Source organism: Chrysemys picta, chromosome 6, assembly GCF_011386835.1.
Source record: "Chrysemys picta bellii isolate R12L10 chromosome 6, ASM1138683v2, whole genome shotgun sequence".
NCBI classification, from domain to species: Eukaryota; Metazoa; Chordata; order Testudines; family Emydidae; genus Chrysemys; species Chrysemys picta.
This window is the reverse complement of record NC_088796.1, coordinates 1,041,127-1,062,886: the sequence shown is the minus strand read 5'-3', so window position 1 is coordinate 1,062,886 and position 21,760 is coordinate 1,041,127. Positions and strand designations below refer to the sequence as shown.

The window sequence follows — 21,760 nt, the reverse complement described above, 5'->3', positions numbered from 1 at the left end:
AAAGTGAACAAGTTTTCTCCCTCCTCCTTATGACACCCTTTTAGATACCTGAAAACTGCTATCATGTCCCCTCTCAGTCTTCTCTTTTCCAAACTAAACAAACCCAATTCTTTCAGCCTTCCTTCACAGGTCATGTTCTCAAGAACTTTAATCATTCTTGTTGCTCTTCTCTGGACCCTATCCAATTTCTCCACATCTTTCTTGAAATGCGGTGCCCAGAACTGGACACAATACTCCAGCTGAGGCCTAACCAGAGCAGAGTAGAGCGGAAGAATTACTTCTCGTGTCTTGCTCACAACACACCTGTTAATACATCCCAGAATTATGTTTGCTTTTTTTGCAACAGCATCACACTGTTGACTCATATTTAGCTTGTGGTCCACTATAACCCCTAGATCCCTTTCTGCCGTACTCCTTCCTAGACAGTCTCTTCCCATTCTGTATGTGTGAAACTGATTTTTTCTTCCTAAGTGGAGCACTTTGCATTTGTCTTTGTTAAACTTCATCCTGTTTAACTCAGACCATTTCTCCAATTTGTCCAGATCATTTTGAATTATGACCCTGTCCTCCAAAGCAGTTGCAATCCCTCCCAGTTTGGTATCATCCACAAACTTAATAAGCGTACTTTCTATGCCAATATCTAAGTCGTTGATGAAGATATTGAACAGAGCCGGTCCCAAAACAGACTCCTGCGGTACCCCACTCGTTATGCCTTTCCAGCAGGATTGGGAACCATTAACAACAGCTCTCTGAGTACGGTTATCAAGCCAGTTATGCACCCACCTTATAGTAGCCCCATCTAAATTGTATTTGCCTAGTTTATCGATAAGAATATCATGCGAGACCGTATCAAATGCCTTACTAAAGTCTAGGTATACCACATCCACCGCTTCACCCTTATCCACAAGGCTCGTTATCCTATCAAAGAAAGCTATCAGATTGGTTTGACACGATTTGTTCTTTACAAATCCATGCTGGCTATTCCCTATCACCTTACCACCTTCCAAGTGTTTGCAGATGATTTCCTTAATTACTTGCTCCATTATCTTCCCTGGCACAGAAGTTAAATTAACTGGTCTGTAGTTTCCTGGGTTGTTTTTATTTCCCTTTTTATAGATGGGCACTATATTTGCCCTTTTCCAGTCTTCTGGAATCTCTCCCGTCTCCCATGATTTTCCAAAGATAATAGCTAGAGGCTCAGATACCTCCTCTATTAGCTCCTTGAGTATTCTAGGATGCATTTCATCAGGCCCTGGTGACTTGCAGGCATCTAACTTTTCTAAGTGATTTTTAACTTGTTCTTTTTTTATTTTATCTGCTAAACCTACCCCCTTCCCATTAGCATTCACTATGTTAGGCATTCCTTCAGACTTCTCGGTGAAGACCGAAACAAAGAAGTCATTAAGCATCTCTGCCATTTCCAAGTTTCCTGTTACTGTTTCTCCCTCTTCACTGAGCAGTGGGCCTACCCTGTCTTTGGTCTTCCTCTTGCTTCTAATGTATTGATAAAAAGTCTTCTTGTTTCCTTTTATTCCTATAGCTAGTTTGAGCTCATTTTGTGCCTTTGCCTTTCTAATCTTGCCCCGGCATTCCTGTGTTGTTTGCCTATATTCATCCTTTGTAATCTGTCCTAGTTTCCATTTTTTATGACTCCTTTTTATTTTTTAGCTCATGCAAGATCTCGTGGTTAAGCCAAGGTGGTCTTTTGCCACATTTTCTATCTTTCCTAACCAGCGGAATAGCTTGCTTTTGGGCCCTTAATAGTTTCCCTTTGAAAAACTGCCAACTCTCCTCAGTTGTTTTTCCCCTCAGTCTTGATTCCCATGGGACCTTACCTATCAGCTCTCTGAGCTTCCCAAAATCCGCCTTCCTGAAATCCATTGTCTCTATTTTGCTGTTCTCCCTTCTACCCTTCCTTAGAATTGCAAACTCTATGATTTCATGATCACTTTCACCCAGGCTGCCTTCTACTTTCACATTCTCAACGAGTTCCTCCCTATTTGTTAAAATCAAGTCTAGAACAGCTTCCCCCCTAGTAGCTTTTTCAACCTTCTGAAATAAAAAGTTGTCTGCAATGCAGTCCAAGAATTTGGTGGATAGTCTGTGCCCCGCTGTGTTATTTTCCCAACATATATCCAGATAGTTGAAGTCCCCCATCACCACCAAATCTTGGGCTTTGGATGATTTTGTTAGTTGTTTAAAAAAAGCCTCATCCACCTCTTCCACCTGGTTAGGTGGCTTGTAGTAGACTCCTAGCATTACATCACCCTTGTTTTTTACCCCTTTTAGCCTAACCCAGAGACTCTCAACACTTCCGTCTCCTATGTCCATCTCTACCTCAGTCCAAGTGTGTACATTTTTAATATATAAAAAATATTTTTAATATGTCACTCAGTTCAACCCAGAGCTCCAGGGGGTATGCAGGCTAGGGCACGTGGGCACAGAGAGATCCCCTCAGCAAGTCCAGAGCTGCCTGCATTGGCCTGGCTGGTGCAGGTCTCTTGGGGTGGGCCAAGCCCTGCTATAGCTACAGAAGAATTCGACTTGCCTGGAGACAAGGGGATTAGGGATAACCTGTGCTCACTACCAGCTCTGGAAAGAGGCAGCAGGTACACTCCAGTGAAGGCCATCAAGTGGGCGGCAGCTCCTCTGCTGCCCAACCAAGGAGCTTGGACACTCGCCAGGGGCTTTGCTGAGCAGTTTGTGGCCAGGCCTGGGCTGCTGCCCTCTGCAGCCTGAGCAGGCCTGGAATTTCCAGCTGAGGTTGTTCTGGGAGGAATGTGCCTCTCCCTCCCTCCACTCACAGCCAGGGCAGCTGTCACCTTTCCTCAGTACTGGCAGCTGCTCCCTGGGGTCCCCCGGCACAATCCAGCGACGAGCAGTCCTCCCCTGGTTCCAACCCCCACTTGGTGGCAAATGACTGAGTTCAGCACAGGAACCGGGGTGCAGAATGGGGCCAGTCACCTGAGGGATGCACTGATCCTGCCAAGTATGTGACCTATTTAGCAAGAGCCCTCGGCACAGTGAGCCAGGCTGAAGAAGCAGTCCCAGCACGGGGTGCCCAAAGGCAGAAAGAGCCCATTGCATGAAGGGCAGGCATAGAAGCAGGGCAAGCTGGCTCGGGCCTGTATGTTAAACTGCAGAGGAGGCTTGCAGGAGATGGGAGGTACTCTGCATGCTCTGTGAGCAACCACTCCCTATGGGTTGAAGGGCGCGACTGCCACAAGCAGAGCTTAGCAGACTAGCATCCTGGCGGGGTAACCTGTGGTTATGGCATAGAACTGGGACTCTGGAGACCTGGAGTCTATTTCCAGCTCTGCCACTGACCCACTCTGTGACCTTGGGCAAGTCCCTTCTGAAATCTGTGCCTGTTTCCCATCTGTACAGTGGGGCTAGTACCATGCCCTGCCTCCCAAGCATATGAAGCTAACTCCATTCATGACTGGGGAACCGAGTAACAGCTCCAAGGCCTTGTTGCAAATGTGAGCGAATGGCCTCTGAGGTTAGCTAGGGAATTCATGGCTTTTAAGACTTGAATGGACCACTGTGATCATCTAGCCTGACCTCCTGCATAACACAGGTCATAGAACTTCTCTGTATTAAAACCTGCGGCAAGGCCAAGAGCTGTGTTGGAGTTTGGGCGTATTTTTTAGGAAAACATCCCATCTTGATTTAAAAATCTCCAGTGATGGAGGATCCACCACATTCCTTGGTACATTGTTCCAATAGTTAATTACTATCACTGTTAAAAATTTGCACCTTATTTCTAGTCTGAATTCATCTACCTTTAACTTCCCGCTGGTGTGTCGAGTTATACCTTTGTCTGCTAATGTCCATGTACGTAGTTATATGTTGTGATCATCACCCCTTCAGCTCTTTGAGAAGTTAAAAAGATTGAGCTCCTTAAGAATTTCACTACATGGCATGTGTCAAAGCTGATTCCTCACTTTGGGTGCAGAAGGTGAGGGCCCGCAAGGATTCTAAAAATTAACACTGGCCACTCCAGGCTTGTATTAAACGCCCAAGGTTACAGCTTCTCTCTGACCTTGGATGGGTAGATGCTGCCACCACCCAAGTGCAGAATCCCTTTGAGAGACCAGGAAGGCTCACTTGGGAATCCCTTCCTGTGGGGTACCCTCAAGCCCTTTCACCACTACCCCCGGGGAAGAGTTGAGAAAGAAAAGAAAAAGAAATCATCTGTTGCCACCAGCTAATAAAAAAAACATGTGCACAAACCTTTTAAGACACAGAACTTCAATCCTGTTCTTAAAAAAGGTAAATTTTATTTAAAAAAAAAAATTCTGAAAACTCAGGCTATTGCTAGATTTTAAAAGAGCAAATACAAGGATTAAGCACCAAAATAGATTTCTTGAGGTCCAACTTAAAGGTTACAAGCAAAACAAAAGCACCTGGAGTTAGCACAGAGGAATCTACAAGCCATAAAGAAATAAGAGATTAAACCTAATTGCGTCTTCCTAGACATTTCCTGGTCTACTTACATATCTGGGGTTTCAAATGAGTCGTTTCTAGGCATGATCTGATCTGATGATTTTTCATACCTGGCCCAAGCTTTTTACAGTATAGTTGCTGTTCTGTCCCTCTCCCTGGGAGAACAACCACAGACAGACAAAGGGGAAGTTTTTCTCTATTTTAAAATGTTCTAGCCTTCCCACTGTCTCTTTTGGTCAGGTGCCCACTCCCACCCTTTTACCTATGCATAGCAGTGAGACTTTTTAACCCTTTACAGGTAGAGCAAGAGGAGAACAGCTACTAAGAGGGATTTTATAGCTAACTGGCTGTCTGGGTGTCCATAAAAGGGAGTTTACCCTTCATTTATCACAGCATGTTTTCCCATGAGTCAGTCATTCTCATGGCTCTTCTCTCAATGGTCTTTCCAATGTACCCACATCCTTCTTGAAGTGTGGACACCAGAACTGGACACAGGATTCCAGCAGCGGTCGAACCAGTGCCAAATACAGATGTGATATAACCTCTCTACTCCTACTCACTATTCCCCTCTCTATACATCCAGAGGTCACATTAGCCTTTTTGGTCACCCTGGGAGCTCATGATCTGCTGATTATCCCCCAGAACCCCCAACTCTTTTTCAGAGTCACTGCTTCCCTGGATGAAGTCCCCCTGCCTGTAAGTATGTCCCACATTCTTTGCTCCTATATGTATGCCCTTGCATTTGGACATATTTAAATGAATATTGTTGCCTGTGTCCCATTTGCTAAGTGATCAAGATCCCTCTGTATTATCAGTGACCTGTCTTCTTCATTATTTACCACTTCCCCAATCTTTGTCACCTGCAAACATTATCAGTAAAAATTTTGTTTTTTTCCCAAGTCATTGATAAAAATGTTTAATAGTGTAAGGCCAAAAACTGATCCTTGCAGGACTCCATTAGAAACACAGTCACTCTGGTGATGACGTCCCATTTATAATTAAATTCTGAGACCTACAGTGTAATCAGTCTATTATCCATTAGATGTATGCCATGTTGAGTTTATATCACTGTAGTTTATTAATCAATATGTCCTGCAGTGCCAAGTCAAATACCTCACAGATGTCTAAATATTACTATGAGCTTTGTCAACCAAACTTGTGATCTCATCAAAAAACGGTATGTTACTTTGATGAGACCTGTTCTCAGAAATAGCTGTTGGACATTAATTATATTGCATTGCTTTAATTATTTATTAATCTAGTCTTATATCAACCATTCCATGTTTTTGCTCGGGATCAGTGTCAGGATGACAGGTTAAAGTAACCTGGGTCACCCGGTTTACCTTTTAAAATGTTGACACAACAAGAGCCTTCTTCCACTCCTCTGGAACGTTCCCGTGTTCCAAGACTTATTGAGTTCCTGAGCCAGCTCCTTTAATACTCTTGGATGCAAGTTATCTGGAGCTGCTGATTTAGAAATGTCTAACAGTAGAAGCTGCTGTTTGACATCCTCCTGGGTTGCTATTGGAATGGAATATATTTCATCATCATATAATAGGATATGAACACATCATCTGTTTATTTCCCAAATACAGAGCAGAAATATTTACCAAACACTTCTGCCTTTTCTGTATTATTACTGACAGGTCTACCAGGCCCATCTAGCTATGGACCATGATCACTGTTAGGATTCCTTTTGTTCTCTATATACTTAAACTCCTGTGTATTGTCCTTCGCTCTGATGAGCAGTGGCATGAGGGCAATATCTGCTTCGGGCCTCACTCTCCCATCAAAGGGCAACCCCTTGGGGTGTGGGCTCCTGAGCCCTCTGTGTCACAGGAAGGGTGGGGGTGTAGTTACAATGATGTGGATGGGTCACAGGTGCTGTGTGCTGTCCCCAGACCCCATTGCTGTGAGAAGGGTGCTCTGCTTCTAGGGCTCATGGAGGGGTTAGTTCTCAGGCCCCATTGCCAGGGGAGGGGAGCTGTGCTTATGAGACTCACAGAGGGTCGGTCCCAGGCTCCATTGCTATTGGACGGGCTCTGTGGTAATGGGGGCTCACAGGAGGGTGGGGTCAGGCCGCAGCCCCCATAGCTATGGGAGAGGAGCTGTGGTTATGAGGCTCATGGAGGGGGTTGGTCCCAGGCCTCCTTGCTATGGGAGAGGAGCTGTGGTTATGGGGCTCATGGAGGGTCAGTCTCAGGCCCCATTGGTATGGGAGAGGAGCAGTGATTATGGGGCTCATGGAGGGGTCAGTCCCAGGCCCCATTGGTATGGGAGGGGAGCTGTGGTTATGGGGCTCATGGAGGGTCAGTCACAGGCCCCCTTGCTATGGGAGAGGAGCTGTGGTTATGGGGATAATGGAGGGTCGGTCCCAGGCCCCGTTGCTATGGGAGGGGAGCTGTGGCTGTGTTTGAACTGCATTGCTGGGAGGTTGTCTGAAAAGGAAACCCTGTTCAAGCTCCGGTCGCGTCCCTTGGCTCTAGTCCACGTTAAGGCTCCAGATACGCACACCCTGGTCCCAGCCCAGACCCCCAGCTGGCAATGACATTGAACTTCAGGCAGCTCCCAGTGCAGCATGTCGTTCACCCTTCACCTGCCCCGCAGACTTTGCCTGCAGTCTCTATAAAAGGTAAAGGCTGTGTGAGTCACTGCCCCCTCCCGCTCTTGCCCTCTCTCTCTCCCTCTCACGCAGACACAGTTCAGCTCCGGCCGCCCAGCACAGCTCCTGCTGCTCTGGCAGCCAGAGGCAGGCTCTGCAGTGGAGAAGTGGGGCCGTCCCACTGAACTGGCCCTTGTTGGAGGATGAGCTGCACCAGGCTGGGTCTCTCTCTCCTGCTGCTGGCTGCCCTGGGCTGGACGGAGGATGAGCATGGCTCAGAGGACTCTTCTCACCCCAAAAAGAAAGGTGAGTAAATCCCAGACTCGATCTCTGGTTCCCTGGGCCACACACAGCTCTCTGGTGTCTGGCTGCTCACTCTAGGGAGAGATGGGGCGCAGGGTACTTGGCGCTGGTTCTGCTCCCCACAGGGCTGGCTGGTGTCGCCCTGCTGGTTCTCTAACACATCCCAGGAGGGCTGAATGAAGCATGTCCTGTTTGTGTCATGGGGCAATTGTCTGCTAGGCTGCTGGAGAGGGCATGTCGGCTGCCGAGAGCGCTGCTGGAGGAATGCCCCTGCACAGACAGTGCTTCAGTTCCTGCCTCCAGTCCCCCAGCCCAAATCCTGGATCCGCTTCCTGTCTCTCAGCACCTGCTGGACCCAGCGCACACAGCCAGGGCACCCATCCCAGCACCAGCTAAGCCCCTGGGGGCTCCCACCAAAAGTTCAGTCAGTGGAGATGGAATTTCTCCCAGCTTCACCTTGACAAGAGGACATGACCCACAAATGGTACCACAATGCAGAGAAGGTTGCCAGCTGTATTGACCCTGGAGAACCCAGCACACCTACAAACTGGAATAGCCTGGTCAGGTGTAACCACAGCAACATCTCCCCGCCAGGCACTCTGCCCAGTCTGCCAATTAAATAAGCATTTGTGTACACAGCCGTACAGACCCTCCACTCCCATGACCCCCACCATGTATAGATCCTGTGCCCCTTTCCCTCACCCGCCGTGTATAGATCCTGTGCCCCCTTTCCCTCACCCACCGTGTATAGATCCTGTGCCCCCCTTTCCCTCACCCGCCGTGTATAGATCCTGTGCCCCTTTCCCTCACCCACCGTGTATAGATCCTGTGCCCCCCTTTCCCTCACCCGCCGTGTATAGATCCTGTGCCCCCCTTTCCCTCACCCGCCGTGTATAGATCCTGTGCCCCTTTCCCTCACCCACCGTGTATAGATCCTGTGCCCCTTTCCCTCACCCACCGTGTATAGATCCTGTGCCCCTTTCCCTCACCCACCATGTATAGATCCTGTGCCCCCTTTTCCCTCACCCGCCGTGTATAGATCCTGTGCCCCCTTTTCCCTCACCCACCGGGTATAGATCCTGTGCCCCCCTTTCCCTCACCCGCCGTGTATAGATCCTGTGCCCCCCTTTCCCTCACCCGCCGTGTATAGATCCTGTGCCCCCCCTTTCCCTCACCCGCCGTGTATAGATCCTGTGCCCCTTTCCCTCACCCACCATGTATAGATCCTGTGCCCCCTTTTCCCTCACCCGCCGTGTATAGATCCTGTGCCCCTTTCCCTCACCCACCGTGTATAGATCCTGTGCCCCCCTTTCCCTCACCCGCCGTGTATAGATCCTGTGCCCCCTTTTCCCTCACCCGCCGTGTATAGATCCTGTGCCCCCCTTTTCCCTCACCCGCCGTGTATAGATCCTGTGCCCCCCTTTCCCTCACCCGCCGTGTATAGATCCTGTGCCCCCTTTTCCCTCACCCGCCGTGTATAGATCCTGTGCCCCCCTTTCCCTCACCCGCCATCTATAGATCCTGTGCCCCCCTTTCCCTCACCCGCCGTGTATAGATCCTGTGCCCCCCTTTCCCTCACCCGCCGTGTATAGATCCTGTGCCCCCCTTTCCCTCACCCGCCGTGTATAGATCCTGTGCCCCCCTTTCCCTCACCCGCCTTGTATAGATCCTGTGCCCCCTTTCCCTCACCCGCCGTGTATAGATCCTGTGCCCCTTTCCCTCACCCGCCGTGTATAGATCCTGTGCCCCTTTCCCTCACCCGCCGTGTATAGATCCTGTGCCCCCCTTTCCCTCACCCGCCGGGTAGAGATCCTGTGCCCCCCTTTCCCTCACCCGCCGGGTAGAGATCCTGGGCCCCCCTTTCCCTCACCCGCCGTGTATAGATCCTGGGCCCCCTTTTCCCTCACCCGCCGTGTATAGATCCTGTGCCCCCCTTTCCCTCACCCGCCGTGTATAGATCCTGTGCCCCCTTTCCCTCACCCGCCGGGTATAGATCCTGTGCCCCCTTTCCCTCACCCGCCGGGTATAGATCCTGTGCCCCCCTTTCCCTCACCCGCCGGGTATAGATCCTGTGCCCCCTTTCCCTCACCCGCCGGGTATAGATCCTGTGCCCCCCTTTCCCTCGCCCGCCGGGTATAGATCCTGGGCCCCCCTTTCCCTCGCCCGCCGGGTATAGATCCTGGGCCCCCCTTTCCCTCGCCCGCCGGGTATAGATCCTGTGCCCCTTTCCCTCACCCGCCGTGTATAGATCCTGTGCCCCCCTTTCCCTCACCCGCCGGGTATAGATCCTGTGCCCCCTTTCCCTCACCCGCCGGGTATAGATCCTGTGCCCCCTTTCCCTCACCCGCCGGGTATAGATCCTGTGCCCCCTTTCCCTCACCCGCCGGGTATAGATCCTGTGCCCCCTTTTCCCTCACCCGCCGGGTATAGATCCTGTGCCCCCCTTTTCCCTCACCCGCCGGGTATAGATCCTGTGCCCCCCTTTTCCCTCACCCGCCGGGTATAGATCCTGTGCCCCCCTTTTCCCTCACCCGCCGGGTATAGATCCTGTGCCCCCCTTTCCCTCGCCCGCCGGGTATAGATCCTGTGCCCCCTTTCCCTCGCCCGCCGTGTATAGATCCTGTGCCCCCTTTTCCCTCGCCCGCCGTGTATAGATCCTGTGCCCCCTTTTCCCTCGCCCGCCGTGTATAGATCCTGTGCCCCCTTTTCCCTCGCCCGCCGTGTATAGATCCTGTGCCCCCCTTTCCCTCGCCCGCCGTGTATAGATCCTGTGCCCCCCTTTCCCTCGCCCGCCGGGTACAGATCCTGGGCCCCCCTTTCCCTCACCCGCCGGGTATAGATCCTGGGCCCCCCTTTCCCTCACCCGCCGGGTATAGATCCTGGGCCCCCCTTTCCCTCACCCGCCGGGTATAGATCCTGGGCCCCCCTTTCCCTCACCCGCCGGGTATAGATCCTGGGCCCCCCTTTCCCTCACCCGCCGGGTATAGATCCTGGGCCCCCCTTTCCCTCACCCGCCGGGTATAGATCCTGGGCCCCCCTTTCCCTCACCCGCCGGGTATAGATCCTGGGCCCCCCTTTCCCTCACCCGCCGGGTATAGATCCTGGGCCCCCCTTTCCCTCACCCGCCGTGTATAGATCCTGTGCCCCCCTTTCCCTCACCCGCCGTGTATAGATCCTGTGCCCCCCTTTCCCTCACCCGCCGGGTATAGATCCTGTGCCCCCCTTTCCCTCACCCGCCGGGTATAGATCCTGTGCCCCCCTTTCCCTCACCCGCCGGGTATAGATCCTGTGCCCCCTTTCCCTCACCCGCCGTGTATAGATCCTGTGCCCCCCTTTCCCTCACCTTAGTTCCCTCCTTATGTGCACAGACTTATAGCTCTTAAAGCCACAAGGGCCCATGATAGTCACGCAGGCTGACATCCTGCATAGCACGTGGGCCCATTCTTCCCACCAGGTCACACCCCTCACCTCTCCTGCTCACCTCGCCCACTCTCTACATACAGCTCCTGAGCCATCTCCTGCAGCCCCCCTTTCTCCTCGCTGGGCCCCAAACCCCTTTCCACACATTAATTCCTTTTTCCATCAGATCAAAGGGATTAATGTCAACTTGACAGTTACAGTTCTAACACTCAGGGGAAAGCGATGGCATGTGACTGGTACGGTCAGCAACTCAGACGGGGGTGGCCTGGCACAGCAGCCTGGACAGCGAGGTTGTCAAGATTTATGGCACAGCCACATGGGCAATAAGGTGCTGGGGGGAGGGGAGGCATATGGGGATGGACCTGAAACAGCTGCATGGATATTCCAATGCTGAGCGGGTTTATGGTGCGTTTCATCTGTAGTGTTGGTCTGTTGGTGGTGAGCGTGCTCAGACATACTGCCCTAATAGGGTCAGAGCAGTGCTACCACCAAGTGCCACTTCACACTCACGTCTAAGGCCCCCTACTGCAGTGCTGGGCTATCACAGAACCTGCTTGAATCACCTGAGAAATCGATGAGGCACCCGGGGAGCGGGAGAGAAACGTGCAGTGATGTTCCAAACAGCATCAGTCGCACTCTGTTCTGCTGGAGGAATAAATTCAGCCACATCTCAGTGCAAGGCCTGGAGGGTGTGATACAGTGGAAGGGATGTGGTCATGTCTCAGTGAAGGAGGCTCTCAGGGACTGTCACACACTTCTGTTCAGTAAGACTTGATTGTCATGACTGGCTAGACAAGTGCTGGAAAGTAACAGCCCATTGCAGTCTCTGTCAGAGGTGGGGCTATGATTCACCCTGGTCAGGGCTTCATGTCTTTGGGGTTTGAGCCCCTGGGTCCATTTGTTGTTCCTGCCCATCCCTGCCCCAGGGCAGGTGGTTCCATAATGTGGGGCTGTTTCTTTCCATCTCCAGCAGTTCTTCACTCTGGTAAGATATTGCTTAGGATTCCTGATAGTTGGAGTCCAACTTCCATTTGTTCCATTGCTGTGGGACATTGGACTAGAATGTTTCTCTTTCTCTCTCTTCTCTGTCATAGAATCATAGAATATCAGGGTTGGAAGGGACCTCAGGAGGTCTTCTAGTCCCACCCCCTGCTCAAAGCAGGACCAATCCCCAGACAGATGTTTGACACAGGTCCCTAAATGGCCCCCTCAAGGATTGAAGTCACAACTCTGGGTTTAGCAGGCCAATACTCAAACCACTGAGCTATCCCTCCCCCCGGACAGTCATTGCTCTGTGAGTTTGGCCTATGCTTTATGCCGCCTGGTCCCCACCCCTGGTTTATGGTCACTGAGTCTGTATTTGGTGAGGGTTTGTCTATTTCTGCACATGTCGCTGCAGTGATGTCTGTACCAGTGTGATTGTTCTGTGCAGGGATCTGGGGCTGGGGCTGTTTTGGATTCGTTCTCCCTGGCTGCCCAGTGTATGTTTGCATTCTAGGTGCTGGGCTTGTCCTGCATGTTTCCTGGCTGTGGGTAAGGGTATTTGCTCTACCGGTCAGGTGCTGAGAGGGCTGTGCTGAGCCCAGGGAGTGGGGATGCAGAGGTGTCAGTGCTGCAGGGGGCACGGTGCTGTAATATAGCTGGGGGTGCTGTCATGTTTCCATGCTGGAAGTTCCCAGGGGGTGTCGATACAGGAGTGAGGCTGCAGTTGTGTTGTCCATGTACAGAGGGTTCCTGGGAGCTCAGAGAGTGCAGCAGCTTTCGAGGGGTGAGAGCCAGGCGGGCATTGAGAACACAGCAGTGAGTGCAGTTGGAGAGCCTAGACAGACTGAGCAGTGGGCCCAGAGTAGTGGGTCCTGGGCAGGGTGCTGCAGGGTGCTGTGCAGTGTCGCTGTCTCACTCCAGTATCACCCCCCTTCCTCACCTCTTTGTCATCCTCACCTCATCACCCCATGTCACCCCCACCTCATCTCACCCCCCGCCGACCCTCCACTGCACCCCCCTTGCTCCCATCTGGTCCCTGTGTTGCCTTCCATCACCCTGTTAGACACCTTGTGCTGAGCTGTGAGCACCATGCCCACACCCAGCTCTGTGGCTGGACTAGGCTGCAGCTCCAGGGTCTCTGCATCTGCCTCTTGCCTCCGAGCACATGCTGCTGGTTGGAAGTGCTACTTGCATCAGGGCTGGGGTGACTCAGGGGAAGCTGTGGCATGTGGTTTAGTTTTATAGGGTTGTACTAGAACTCGAGGGATCTGCACAGGCAGCGTCCTGGGGAGGGATTACTCTCCGCAGGTTGCATCATTTCCTCCTACAGTGCCAGGAGATGCACTGAATCGGTGTGGTTTGTGGACGTGATGGTGGGAAGAACCCGCCCGTTGGTGCCAGAGGGGCAGGTCTGGGGCTCTGGGTACAGTGTGTGCTCCAGTGGCCAGCGCCGGGGGGAGCTTCAGGCTGGGTGCTTGTAAATCTGCTGCTAAGATCTTGGGGGCAGGGTATGTGTCGGGGCCGAGACCCGATCCTACCTGGGGCCTCTGGAACCAGAGGGTGTCTGCTGGGCTCCCCCATCTCAGCGCTTGCGCCAGGGGGCAGGGCAGGGCTGAGCTGGACTGGATTTTGCTGCGGCAAAGGAGAAAGCACTGCCAGGTGCCCTGCCTGTCTCTGGGAGGGGGGTTGGCTCCGGGCTCTGTGTTACACAGTGCACCAAGCTTGGGGGAGGAAGGGGTGCCCTCCACAAAAGGGTCCTGTCTGAGGTATGGCTTGGGAGAGTCAGCTCTGACCTGCCTCCCTGGAGCCTCTGCCAGCTGGTCTGAGCGTTCAGTGCCGGAGTGCGAGCAATGCCCTGCAGAATGGATGGGCCCCAGGCAGCAGGGCTGGGCAGCTGCAGAGCAGAGCCCTGGCTGTGAGGAGAGGGGATGGCTGTACCCACAGCTGAGCAGTGGTTATTGCAGCAGACTGTGCCGGCAGCATGAGCTCTGCCAGAGCTTTTCTCTGCCCACCCCCTCCCCGACACACACGTGTGGGCTCCTCAGCCGGGCTCACCCTGTGTCTGGCCAGAGGCCCCCAGGCAGCTCCCTAGCCCTCAGGGCCCTCCCTGCTAACCCCTCACCTCTCAGGCATGCAGCTACCCAGCCTGGGCCGGGCACAGAGACCTTGGCCCTGATAAAATGGGCAGGGTTGTTATCAAGAGTGATGGGGAGAAATAGCATCTCCCTGGGGGAAGGAGAAGGAGAGCGAGACTCTGGGGCCTTGATCCCTCCCACCCTGGAGAGGCTCCCCACGAAGTCTGCCCCCCACCTGCCTCTGTTACCCACTCTCCTTCTCATCCTGCACCTCCCTTAGTCCCTCCTGCCCCATGTCAGTCCCACTGCAGCCATCCTAGTCCATTCCCCTCCCCATTCCTGTCTCTGTCCATTCCCAGCTCCATTCCTGGTCACCTTCCATCCCAGTCTTGCCTTGGTGCCCGCTCCCATTTCCCTGCGGGTGCAATCTCCCTCATCCTCACACCTGCAGGAGCAGGGGCTCCGTGGCTGTCAGGGGATGGGAAAGGTACGTTGGGGCTTGCCAGCCCTCTGCCACCTTCCTGCAGAGAAGCCGCTGTAGGGAATTGGCTCAGTTCCCAGGCACCAGGACCTGTGCCCTCCACCGCCAGGAACACAAGGAATGTTCCCTGTAGCAACACGAGCTGCCAGCTGCGGATTAGAGACTGTCACAAAGGTTTGCACTAGAGCAAGATTTCTAAACAGGGCTGAGGTTATTGCGCAGTCAGAGCTCAGGCTGGGAAGGAGCGAGGCCCGCCTGGGTGGTGCCCAGGGTGTGCACCGGAGAGCCGTGCCCAGGGGCTGTGCCTGCGTGGGAGGGCAGGAGATCCTGGAGAAGCTGAATCTGAACCATGTGAAGGTGGAGGGGCCAATGAGCAGTGGAGAAGTAGCACCAGGCATGGGGCATATGCAGGGAGGGGCCAAGGAGCATCAGATGAACAGTGTCCATGGGGCATGTGCCAGGACAGAGAGGTGGAGGGCAGCATGCCCACAAGGAAGAGGAGGGTGAGAATTTGGGAGATCAGAGCTCCTCATCTTCGGGGAGCGACTGTCCAGGAATGTGCCCTGGCGTGAGGGCCAGGCACCCTCAGGGTGGGATTTGGGGATCCCTGGCATTGTCTGTCACTAATGGAGGGGATAAGGGGATCCCCCTCATTTACTGGGTGAGAGGTCTCTGGGTGGAGCTGAGGTCTGGGGGGGTTTGTACCAGGGTAACCCAGGTTCCAGTGCTGTGCCTGGAAGCAGGGGGCAAGTGGCGTAGAGGGGGACAGGGCTCTGTGAGGGTGGGCGGGCAACAGAGCAGGTACGAGCCAGTCACTGACCCCAGGACGCATGCACCACACCAGCCACTAAGGCCTGGTTTCCAGCACAAACAGGCTGGCTGTTTGCCAGGAGCTCCTGGGAACTGGGGGCTTCAGCTATCTATGGTCAGCAGCTTCTTTTCTGCACAGGACTGGTTCCAACCCACAGCCTTTTCAGCACCTCCCCCTGACAGCACACTGGCTCTGCTTTCACTGCCTTCCTTGCGGGAGCAGTGTGGACATGCAAAGCTGCCTGCCTTTAATGGCAGCAGCTCCTGCCCAAATGTAGCAGTAAGGAAGGCACAGACCTGGCACTCGCACAGGCTCTGCCATGATGAGCATCCTCAAAATGCCTGATAGCGAGAGAGCGATTTCTGGCGGCACTTGGGTGTGTGCAGTGACGAGGAGAAAGTGGCTGAAGTTAACACAGAGGAGCTTTTTTAGGCTGAATCTCAGGCTGCCAGAGGAGGGTCTCCCTGGGCAGGGCCCTGTCATCTGCAGCATTTCTTGCTGGACTTGACAGAAGCCTAGAGAATATGCTGATGGCTGAAGCCTGCCTTGACTCTGGGGATGGGCTGGGACAGGGTGACAGGCTGGCTTGCTTCTCTGATTCTTTGAGCCCAGTGGCAGCTGAACATGCCTCGTGTGCAGCTCTCTCTGCTGAGTTCCCTGGTTGGGATTCTCACCAAAGCAAATCTTGGCCCTGCCAGTTACCCTGTGAATGCAGTGACCTAACCGGTGGGTGGCCAGTTGAGCTTTCATTCAAGGCTTTTGAGGTTATAACCACTGAAGCCTCACTCCTCCTTAGAGATAGGTAACGGATAGTTAGTGATCATGTCACCCACCACTGAAATGCGTCCACCTCTGGTGTGGTACGTGGCAGCTGTTCAACAGTGAATAGCAATGCTACTCAGCAATTTCTGACTGGAAGAAAACCGTACCCGACTGCAAGTACAGGGGGAATTTAAGTGGCAGGCTATAATTACCTGCACAGGATTTGGGCCAGGGCCCCAGTGTTACCATCCCTTGTGCAAAGTACTGGGGGATTGTTAAAGCCTATAAGTGGACAGGACCTTGGTATTACAGCCTCTCCAGCAGTGCCTCTTTGCCCCACATGGGGGCATTGGGTCAGTGCAGAGGCAGAGAGAGGAGCCCCAATCACCCAGGCCATGATGGGCAGTACCGAGGTGTTCCGTTGAGGTGCCTGCTGCAGGTGCTGATCAGGCCCAGCTCTGCATACGCTTGTGAGAGCTGCCGGGGTCACAGCACAAAGTGGCCTGGCCAGAGGCTGTGATGTTACTGGGACTTTCCAAACGATGGTCTCCAAGTGAGACCAATTCTGCTGGTCTGAAGGGACAGGGCGGTAGAGCTCAGGGAAACGCTTATTGCCAGCTAGGAAACATTTTGCTTTGTGGGGGCTGAACAGTGAAGTTTGTTCTGCCTGAATCTCTCTGATTAAGAAGGGCTGGCGTCACGGCAAACTGAGACTGCGGGGGATGGGGGGGGACAGCCTCCCCAGCTGGGAGCTCAAGGGCCGGGCAGGACGATCCCGCGGGCCGTAGTTTGCCCACCTCTGCCCTAATTGGATCCCATTGTGGGGGTGAGGACAAGACCAGCTCCCAGCTGCTCCCTTGTGCTGCTGCTGGCGTTGTCTGTGTCCTGGAGCTTGTCATGCTGCAGCGCTGTGCTCCCCACCCAGGTCTGAGACCAGCTGAGAACAGGGATCCTGCTGCTGCTCCTGGGCGTGAGGGAGAGGGACAGTCTGGCCATAGGTAAATACAAGTGTTGGGGTCTCCTGCCGTGCACTCCCCTTTGTCATGCCCACCTCGAGTGTGGAGCCCTGTGTGCTCCCCTTTGGGGTGCAGCCTTTCCGTGAGATGAGGCAGGAGATTATGGGGTAAAGCTGAGTCAGTGTGTGTGGAATAGACTCTTCTGGGAACAATGGGAATGCAGCCTCCTGGCCTCTGCCTCCGTCACTTCTCTGGGTGACTGCAGGGCCCAGTGCTCATTGCCAAGGCAACTGGAGCAGGGAGATCTGATTCCTCTCTTTGTGTATGGGCCAGGCAGGGCCTGGGGGGAAGGAGCGCGATCATCTCAGGGCATTAGCACTGAGCGAAGGAGGGGCTTGGAGAGAGGACTGGGCAGGAGAAGGCAGCATTGGAAGAGTTCTCTAAAAACATCCACTCAATGTGCAGCGGCAGTCAAAAAAATTAACAGACTGCGAGGAACAGTTAGGAAAGGGAGAGATAATAAGACAGAAAATATCATAATGCCACTACATAAATCCATGGTGCCTCCACACCTTGAATACTACATGCGGATCTGTTCACTCCATCTGAAAAAAGATAAATTGCAATTGGAAAAAAGTACAGAAAAGGGCAACAAAAATGATTAGGGGGATGGAACAGCTTCTGTATGAGGAGAGATTAAAAAGACAGGGACTGTTCAGCTTAGAAAAGAGATGGCTACGGGGGAGGTCTGTAAAATCATGAGTGGTATGGAGAAAGTGAACAGGGAAGTGTTCTTTACCCCTTCATACAAGTATTTCTTCACACAATGCACAGCCAGCCTGTGGAACTCCTTGCCGCAGGGTCAGTGTGGGGAGCAGGGATTGGCAGCTGGGGAGACACTAGAACCTCTCAGTGAGGGAGTGGTTTGCGTTGTGGCTAAGCACAGCCCTCCGCCATCCCCTGTGGTGAGTTCTATTTAAGTTGGGTGGGTACCAGGCCCTGGTACCACTGTGGATGGTGACAGGACTGTGCCCTGTGCTTGGAGGTGTTGGATGCTCAGGGCTGAGATGTGCAGGGGTGAGTGCTTCTGTGTGCTCCTGATGGTGGCTGTGTCTTTGCATCTCACTGGGAAACGGCGATGGGTGAGAGCGCTGCCTGTGTAGGCCTCAGTTCGTTTCCCCTCAGAATGGCTGGGACAGGCTGACGGGAGGCCAGAGGACACCACGTAATGGGCCAAGATACCATGTTGATAAGCACAGTGCAAATGCAGGGCGAGTGAACTGCAGGAGCAAGGCAGAAAGAGGGAGAGAATGCGGAGAGGGGAGAGGAAGGAGCGTGAGGAGGGAGATGCAGATGCAGCTGATACACTGACCGCTGGTGACCCACCCAGCCTCAACCATCAGCACTTGGACACCCAAGACCAGACTCTTCCTCCCTTATGCATGCTGAAGTCTCTGGGAGCACTTACAGAGTAAGGGTAGCAGAATGGGCCATAATTAATTACCCTCCCCCTGCCTTAAGAGTCCGAGTGGGATTTCAGAGTTTGGCTCAGGCCCACTGCTCTGAGGGATACAGAGGAACTGTTATGCCTACTATGAAATGCAGCCCCCTCTGAGGCGGGGCAAGGCAGCTGGTCTACACAAGAGTGACGAGCAGGAAATGGAGGGGAATCCTGGACTCAGTGAAGCTGTAGGCAGGAGCGAGGGGTGCAGGACAGGTTCACCTGAGCAGGGACGGGTTGGCAGCAGACATGCCAAACCCGTGAAAAAAATTCAGAAATTGGGCTTGTTTTTGGCTTAACTGGCTTGTGAGTTGCTTGTTGGCTAGTTTTTGGCTATTATTTTGGCTTGTTGCTTCTTTTTTTTGATCAGCTCTTGGCAAGCAGGGGCAAGGGGAGGGAGAGAGTCAGGGGTGCACAGTGGGCCCACCCAGCACGCCGGAGGGATCTAGTCACATAGAGTGTTGGGGTTCTTAGGGATTGGCTTGTTTTGGCCTTGTTTTCAAATGGGATTAGTTTGATGTTTGTCTTATTGTGAAAGTCGGGGTGCTTATTTACAGCGTGAAAGTTGGCAACTGTGGTTGGCAGGCCACGCTGCTGCCTGGGCAGTCTGCTGGGGCCAGTGCCGTGACCCCCGTATCTGTGGCTCTTCATCTAGTTTCTGCGCCGGCAGCGCCAGGATGAACTGTGCAGCAAGATGCCTGCCGAACACTCATCATCTGATAGCAGATAGGAAAGATGTATGTGGGAATTGGACTCCTCCTGGGAGCAGAGACGAGGGGGAGGGGCCCGGAAGAATGAGGAGATGAGTCTATGGGGGACTCTGGCAGAGCTGCAGAGAAGAGCGAGGGCCCTGTTCAGTATGGGGGTGGGGGGGAGACTGATTGGCCTCTGAGGCTGGGAAATTCCCTGGGGAGCCCCAGGCCTCAGAGGCCGCCTCTAGCCCAACAGCTTTAGGGCTGGCTCTGCACTGGGCTAAACATGTCACACATTACATGCATTAAAAACTGGCTAACTGATAGATCTCAGTGTAACTGTAAACGGGGAATCGTCATCGAGCAGTGCTGGGGATTGATTCTTGGCCCTATGCAATTGAACATCTTTATCAATGACCTGGCAGAAAACATTCAATCATCACCAATAAAGTTAGCAGATGGGAGTGGTAAATAGTGAAGAGGGCAGGTCATTGATACAGAGCAATCTGGATCACTTTGGAGGCTGGGCGCAAGCAAACAATATGTCTTTTAGTACAACTAAATGTAAATGTACCCATCCAGGAACAAGGAATGCAGGCCATACTTACAAGATGGGGGACTCTATCCTGGGAAGCAGTGACGCTGGAAAAGATTTGGGGGTGTGGTGGATAATCAGCTGAACATGAGCTCCCAGTGTATTGCTGTGGGCGAAAGGATTAATGCGATCCTTGGATGCATAAACAGAGGAATCTCAAACAGGAGTAGAGAGGTCATTTTATCTCTCTATTTGGCACTGGTGCTGTAATGCCCTGTCCAGTTCTGATGTCCACAATTCAAGAAGGAGGTTGATAAACTGGAGAGGGATCAGAGAAGAGCCACGAGAGTGATTAGACGATTAGAAAACCTGCCTTAGTGACGGGTTCCATAAGCTCAATCTATTTAACTTAACAAAGAGAAGGTGAAGGGGTGACGTGATTACAGTCTGTAAGCACCTGCATGGGGAACAAATATTTAATAATGGGCTTTTCAATCTAGCAGAGAAAGGTCTAACATGATCCAGTGGGTGGAAGGTGAAGCTAGACACATTCAGACTGGAACTGGGATGTACATTTTTAACAGTGAGAATAATTAATCACTGGAACAGTTTACGAAGGGTGGTGGTGGATTTTCCATCTCTGGCAATATTTAAATCAACATTGGATGTCTTTGAACAGATCTTCTCTGGGAATTATTTTGGGGAAATTCTCTGGCCTATGTTCTACCTGAGGTCAGACGAGATGATCACAGTGGTCCCTTCTAGCCTCAGACTCGATGAACTAAGTGGGTGGGGGGAAGGGAGCAAGTGAGACTTAAAGATCTGCAGAGCTTTCTTCCCACTCTAGCAACACCACCTATGTGCAGCCAGCATAGCTGCACTGAGTGGATTCCTGCACAGGGAGCGCAGAGCCGGTGCTCGGGGCGGGGGCAGCGCACAGAGCACCATGGCCCTCCCGCCTAGGAGCTGGACCTGCTGGTCACTTCCGGGGCGCAGCACGGTGCCAGCCAGGACAGGTAGGGACTAGCCTGCCTTAGCGCCGCAGCACTGCTGACCAGTCTTTTAACAAAAACCTTACACCTGGTCACCCGAGGTCAGACTAGTCCCAGGGCCTGTGCTATATACAGGGTCAGACTAGTCCTATGGCCCATGCTATACACAGGGTCAGACTAGTCCTAGGACCTGTGCTATGCAGGGGGTCAGACTGGATGGTCACTGTAATGATGCTGGTTCTGGCGGGACCCAACTGAGAGTGCCAATTCAGGACAAATCGCTTAAAACAGGGCAGTTACAGCCCAAGGCTGGGGTTTTTCCACCTCTAAGGCAAACCAAACCAGCCAGACAGTGAAGACTTTGGTTTCACCCCACTGGCTAACCACAAGCAATTCCATTAGACACTCCAGTTTCCCAGTATCACCACCAGTGCCACTCGTTATGGGGACAAATGGTTATGAAAACCAATACCCCAGTAAAAGAAAAAAGGTTCTCCTGATCCCCTAGGACTGAGCCCCAGACCCAGGTCAATATAAAAATAAGATCTTACCCACAAATCACGCTGTTGCCAATCCTTTTAGAATCTAACATCTAAAGGTTTATTCATAAAAGGAAAAAGATAGAAAATTGGTTAGAATTGGTTAAAAGGAATCAATTATATACAGTAATGGCAAAGTTCTTGGTTCAGGCTTGTAGCAGTGATAGAATAAACTGCAGGTTCAAATCAAGTCTCTGGAACATCCCCAGCTGGGATGGGTCATTCAGTCCTTTGTTCAGAGCATCAGTTTGTAGCAAAGTTCCTCCAGAGGTAAGAAGCAGGATTGAAGACAAAATGGAGATGATGCAGCTGCCTTTTATAGCCCTTTTGCCATGTGGAAGGACACCCCTTTGTTCTTACTGTGGAAAATCACAGAAGCAAGGTGGAGTCTGGGCAATCACATGTCCATGCATGACTCAGTTCTTTACAGGTAGAGCAGCCATTGCTCACATACTGCCTTGAACGTTCCCAGGAAGGCTTCCCATATGTAGAGTGGAGTCTCCCAAGGTCCATTGTCAGTCAAATGTTTCTTGACTGGGCACTTAATCTGAAAATTCCTTCCTCAAGAAGCTGACCAAACGCTTCACTTAGAATCAAACACATTGAGATACAAGTGTATAGCTAATATTCATAACTTCAAATACAAAAATGATACACA

The 21,760-nt window shown here is 52.5% G+C and overlaps 1 protein-coding gene across 4 annotated transcripts in view; it reads left to right on the top strand.

The window, feature by feature from the left end:
• Nucleotides 1-6,993: 6,993 nt before the first annotated feature.
• CA9 (carbonic anhydrase 9) overlaps nucleotides 6,994-21,760 on the top strand; it is a 46,149-nt gene continuing 31,382 nt past the window's right edge. For 3 of the 4 annotated variants that reach the window (XM_005288870.5, XM_008174894.4, XM_008174893.4), the window contains exon 1: nucleotides 6,994-7,357. In XM_005288870.5, the coding sequence (XP_005288927.2) occupies nucleotides 7,255-7,357 (103 nt within the window). In that variant the 5' untranslated portion in view covers nucleotides 6,994-7,254. Of the gene's footprint in view, nucleotides 7,358-14,744; nucleotides 14,818-21,760 lie in introns of those variants that run through there. The other variant, XM_065598572.1, reaches the window with a different exon arrangement.